Genomic DNA, 6,034 nt, shown 5'->3' on the forward strand with positions numbered 1-6,034 from the left:
CTGCCTTTTTCTTTTTTTTTTTTTTTTTTTGAGTTGGAGTCTCACTCTGTTGCCCAGACTGGAGTGCAGTGGCCGCTCCCGACCACCGCAGCCTCGACCTGCTGGGCTCTGGCGATCCTTCCGCCTCAGCCTTCCGAGTAGCCGGAATTACAGGCATGCGCTACCACACCTGGCTGATTTTTTGATTTATTGTAGAGATGAGGTCTTGCTGCCCAGGCGGGTCTCGAACCCACGGGCTCAGGCAATTCGCTCACCTCAGCCTCCCAAAGGCACGGGATTACAGGCTGAGCCACCGAGCCCGGCTTAGTCTGCCTTTTTCTAATGAGACTTTCCCTTCCCAATTTCCTTGATTCCTTAGCGGAACTCCCAGAAGCTCCATCTTCCTCCTCATGCCCATTGCCTGACCACAGCCACCTTGCATCTAGGAGGGCCTCTCCATTTACTCAATGTAAGTATGTGGTCCACTTAAAATGTGGGATTGGGCTTGGTGTGGGGGCTCACACCTATAATCCAGCACTTTGGGAGGCCAAGGTAGAAGGATCACTTGAGCCCAGGAGTTTTTGGGGTTTTTTTTTTTTTTTTTGAGTAGGAGTCTCACTCTGTCGCCCAGCCTGGAGTGCAGTGACACACTCACGGCAACCGCAGCCTCGACCTGCTGGGCTCAGGAGATCCTTCCGCCTCAGTCTTCCAAGTAGCTGGAACCACAGCTGTGCACTATTATGCCCAGCTAATTTTTTGATTTATTGTGGAGACATGGTCTCACCAAGTTGCCCAGGCTGGTCTCGAACCCTTGGGCTCAGGCAATCCTCTTGTCTCTACTTCCCAGAGTGCTGGAGTTACAGGCATGAGCTGCCATGCCTGGCTGAGCCTAGGAGTTCTAGACCAGCCTGGGCAACATAGCAAGACCTTATCTCTTCAAAAAAATAAAAAATAAAAAACTTAATAGGGCATGGTGGCACACACCTGTAGTTCCAGCTACTTGGAAGGCTGAGGCAGAAGCGCCTCAGCCCATGAGGTTGAGGCTGCAGTGAGACATGGTGATCGTGTCACTGCACTCCAGCCTGGGCAACAGAGTGAGACTCTGACTCAAAAAAAAATGCGGGTTTGGGCTGGGTGTGGTGGCTCATGCCTATAATCCCAGCACTTTGGGAGGCCAAGATGGGAGGATCACCTGAGTAACAGAGTAAGACCCCATTTGTACAAGAATAGAAATTAATTTTTTAAAAATAAAATAAATTAAAAAATTAAAAATAAAATGTGGGTTTGGCTTCTGCAGAGAGGAGCCACTAGAACATGCTGTGTCCATCTCCTTACTGCTGGGACCATTCCTTAGCTTATTGCATATAGATTTGTTTCCTACATCAGATCCCTCCATGGAGCAAGAGTTGATTATAAAAGCAAATCAGCCAGGTGCGTTGGCTCACGCCTGTAAATCCCAGCACTTTGAGAGGTTGAAGCCAGAAGATTGCCTGAGCCCAGGGGTTCAAGACCAGCCTGGGCAACTTGATGAGACCTCATCTCTACAATAAATAAATGCATAAATAATTAGCCAGGCATGGTGGTGCATGCCTGTAGGTTCCAGCTACTTAGAAGGCTGAGGCAGGAGGATTGCCTGAGTCCAGCAGGTCAAGAATCCAGTGGCCATGAGTGTGCCACTGCACTCCAGTCTGGGCGACAGAGTGAGACTCCAACTCAAAAAACAAAACAAAACAAACAAACAACAACAAAAAACAAAGACAAATCAGATTGAGACTCCAGACCCATGAGCTTTCCGAGCCCAGGTAACCTTTGGGCCATCCATGCTGGGGCTACTCATTATAGCCACCTGCCAAGGTACTGCTGCTATCCGGGCCTGGGACAGCCCATGGATCCTGGGGCCAGACTACTTGGGTATGACTCTCAGCAGCTCTGCTCACTAGCTGTGTGATCTTGGACAAGTCAACCTCACAGAACCTGGTCTCCCTCATCTGCAACATGGAAATAATAATAGTACTTCTCTTGTGGAATTGCCTGAGGGTTAAATGAGTAAATGTGTGTAAAGCACACATAGTATTCATACTGTCTAAGTGTTAACAATTATTTACTTACTCAGGAGGAAATAGTATGAAATATACAGAATGAATAAGATATGGTCCTTAATCAGGAGGCTTTGCTTTAACTGGAGAGATATAAACAGCTGTGGTCATAAATCACCACTCTATGGGTAGAAGATGGTATCATGAGAGAACAAGTAAAGCACTAGGAATGTGGAAAGAAGCAAGAGATGATTTCGCTGGGTGGAATTCAGAGAGGGCTTTCTGGAAGATGACTGCTGGGTAGATAAAAACTAAGGTGGGAAAGGGTCATTGTTTTTTGTTTGTTTGTTTGTTTTCTGAGTTGGAGTCTCACTCTATCACCCAGGCTGGAGGGCAGTGGCACGCTCCCCACCACGCCACCGCAACCTCAACCTGCTAGGCTCAGGCAATCCTTCCGCCTCAGCCTTCCACGTAGCTGGAACTACAGGCATGTGTCACCATGCCTGAATAATTTTTTGATTTATTGTAGAGATGAGGTCTTGCCAAGTTGCCCAGGCTGATCTCGAACCTGCAGGCTCAGGCAGTCCTCTCACCTCGGCCTCCCAAAGTGCTGGGATTATAGGCATGAGCCACTGTGCCCTGCCTGGGTCATTGTTGATATAACATCAGGGGTATGAATAGAAAATTGCAAGTCAAAGTACTGATTTTAATGACAGTATGAATAGAACATTATCACACCAAAAGACACAAAGATGATTTTTGCTATTTAGGGAACGCTTCGTGTGGGGATTCAAAAGCTGACTGACCATGTTCTTGTTTCTTTTTCCCCAGGGGCCATCAATCCCACCTTTGACTTGAGGAGCCTCTCCAGAAGCCTGGAGGTGTCCGAGGATTGCCACACAGTGACTGTGTCTCACTGCCCACAGTTCTCTCCGAGTCGTGAGAGGTTTTTGATCAGCCAGGTCTTATGTTCTCAGGCCCTCTCTTCTGGGAAGCAGTACTGGGAAGTGGACACTAAGTACTGCAGCCACTGGGCAGTTGGGGTGGCTCCTTGGGGGATGAGCCGTGACCAGATCCTGGGAAGGACCATGGACTCTTGCTGTATAGAGTGGAAGGGAACTAGCCAGCTCTCTGCGTGGCACATGGCCAAGGAAACTATCCTCAGCTCAGACAGACCTCAGGTGGTGGGCATCTGGCTGGATCTTGAGGAGAAGAAGCTTGCTTTCTATTCAGTGGCCAGTCAGGAGAAGCTTCTGTATGAGTGTGCCATCTCTGCCCCTTCCCCTCTGCACCCTGCCTTCTGGTTGTACGGCTTACATCCTGGAAATTCCCTGATCATTCAGCAAGTGAAGGTGTGAAGTTTTCTCAGTGGTTACAAGGTGGTTTCCTGGTCTCTCGCCTTGGCTTCAAGCAGGGTAGCAACTTGGCTTAAGAACACCACTTTTGAAGTTGAAGTTAATCCTTTTGTGTGGTACAGGATTAACCCAGCTGTCTCACTTGGGGTATTTCAACCTTGCACATTTCAAAGAAAGGCCTAGCCCCTGACTGGCTTCTGGGAGATAACCTCGAATCCCTTGGAATATCCTGCCTGGTAAGTGTCTTTGTTCACCTGGGGCCTCAGGCCCTGCAGTATCAGCTTGACCTCAGCAGGGCCTGGAGACTAAGTCAGTCATGTGGGCATTGAGGTATGCCTAGATGACCAACCCCCAATAAAGCCCTGGACACCAAGATTTGGGTGAGCTTCCCTGGTTGACAGTACTCCATACATTGTCACACATCACTGCTGGGAGAAATAAGCATTGTTCTCAAGACTCTGCCAGGAGAGGATAATTGGAAGTCCTGCCCTGTGTGCCCTTTTCCACTGCTGATTTCAGTCTGTATCCTTTCACTGTAATAAACTCTAACTGTGAGTATAACAGCTTTGCTGAGTTCTGTGAGTCCTTCTAGTGAATCATTGAACCTGAGGGTGGTCTTAAGGGCCCCCCCAAACATAACATGTTACTTATCAATTGCTGTATAATAGTGTTGTCACAAATTTAATGATTGAAAACAATACACAGTTACAACTTAGCAGAAGCTTCTGCTTCAGAGTTATACAAACTTTAGTCAGCATATCAGCTGGGAGCACTGTGTCATCAGAAGCGCAACTAGGGAAGGATCTGCTTCCAAACTTACATGGTTGTTGGCAGCATTCAGTTCCTTGTGAGCTGGCTGACTGAGGGCCTCACTTTCTTGCCAGCTGTTGGTTGGAGACCACCTTCAGTTCCTTACCCCAATGAGCCCTTGTAACACAGCTATTTGCTTCCCCAAAGCCAACAAGGGAGAGGGAGTCTCCTAGCAAAATGGACACAGAATCTTACACAACATAACCACATAAACATATAATCACATAACGTCCCATTGCCTTTGTCTTATTCTGTTGGTTAGAAGCAAGTCGCAGGTCCCACCCATACTCAAGGGGAGGGGATTACACAAGGGCATGAGTACCAGAAGGTGGGTTTTATGGGGTCCACCTTACTGTATGTCTGGTCAGGGTGTCATTTCCTACGTGATTTCTCCTATTTGTTTGTTTATTGAGTCAGGGTCTTACTCTATCGCCCAGGCTACAGTGCAGTGACATGCTCAGGCTACTGCAGCCACAACCTGTTGGGCTCAGGTGATTCTTCCACCTCAGCTTTCCAAGTAGCTGGAACTATAGGTGTGCACCACCACGTCCTGCTAATTTTTTTTACTTATCGTAGAGACAAAGTCTTGCCAAGTTGCCCAGGTTAGTCTCGAACCCTTGGGTTCAAGCAATCCTCTTGCCTCCACCTCCCAAAGTGTTGATATTACAGGCGTGAGCCAACCCCACCCAGTCCCAAGCAATTATTAACAGTATATTTAACCTGTAAAATGGAGATAATTAGTATTTGCCCTTTCTTATCTTTTATACAAGGTTGCTGAAAGAATTAAATAAAGCCGGGCTCAGTGGCTCAGCCTGTAATCCTGCGCTTTGGGAGGCTGAGGTGAGTGGTTTGCCTGAGCCCACGGGTTCGAGACCTGCCTGAGCAACTTGGTAAGACCTCATCTCTACAATAAATCAAAAATTAGCCAACCGTGATAGTGCACACCTGTAGTTCCAGCTACTCGGAAGGCTGAGGCGGAAGGATCGCCAGAGCCCAGCAGGTCGAGGCTGCGGTGGCCGGGAGCGGCCACTGCCCTCCAGTCTGGGCGACAGAGTGAGACTCCAACTCAAAAATAAAGAAAGAGAGAGAGAGAGAGAAGGAAGGAAGAAGAAGGAAAGAAAGAAAGAAAGAGAGAGAGAGAAATCCAGATGTATTGGTTAGCTACTGCTGTGTAACAAATTGCCCCTACACCAAGCGGGCCATTCCCACTAACTGTTGAAACAATCAGCGTGAGTTATTCCACAGTTTCTGGTGGTCAGGAATCTGGGGGCGGCATTGCTGGTTCAGCCTTGGGTTGCCGATGAATCGTTATCCACATGTGACCCTTTCTGTATCTCCTCTCCCACTGAAAGCTTTCTGTGACCCAGAACTCCCAGTTGTCAATCATTTTCCTGCCAGGCCTCCTTGCCTCCTCTGCCCTGACTCTTCCGAGAACCTCATCCCCTCCCTGCCCTGTGATATTTCCTTTCTTCTTTCTTTCTTTCTTTCTTTCTTTCTTTCTTTCTTTTGAGTTGGAGTCTCACTCTGTCGCCCAGACTGGAGTGCAGTGACCACTCCCGGCCACCGCAGCCTCGACCTGCTGGGCTCCGGCGATCCTCCCGCCTCAGCCTTCCAAGCAGCTGGTATTACAGGCGGGCGCTACCACACCCGGCTAATTTTTTGATTTATTGTAGAGATGAGGTCTCGCCAAGTTGCCCAGGTGGGTCTTGAACTCGCGGGCTCAGGCCATCCACTCACCTCAGCCTCCCTAGGCGCGGGATTACAGGCTGAGCCACCGAGCCCAGCTGGTGTTGCTTTTTCCTTTGATGTCTCAGGGTTCGAGGTGGCTTTGCCCCCTGGGAGCCCCTGAATTCC

General features: G+C 48.8%; 1 protein-coding gene across 1 annotated transcript in view; it reads left to right on the forward strand.

Annotated features, from left to right (window-relative positions):
- The window catches only part of RNF135 (ring finger protein 135), an 11,775-nt gene extending 7,840 nt beyond the window's left edge, over positions 1-3,935 (forward strand). The window contains exons 3-4 of the mRNA XM_021718795.1: positions 359-448; positions 2,847-3,935. Of these exons, the coding sequence (XP_021574470.1) occupies positions 359-448; positions 2,847-3,373 (617 nt within the window). The 3' untranslated portion in view covers positions 3,374-3,935. The remainder of the gene's footprint in view (positions 1-358; positions 449-2,846) is intronic.
- Positions 3,936-6,034: the final 2,099 nt, after the last annotated feature.

This window comes from Carlito syrichta, unplaced genomic scaffold (genome assembly GCF_000164805.1).
Source record: "Carlito syrichta isolate Samal-C Ts95f unplaced genomic scaffold, Tarsius_syrichta-2.0.1 Scaffold313461, whole genome shotgun sequence".
NCBI lineage: Eukaryota > Metazoa > Chordata > Mammalia > Primates > Tarsiidae > Carlito > Carlito syrichta.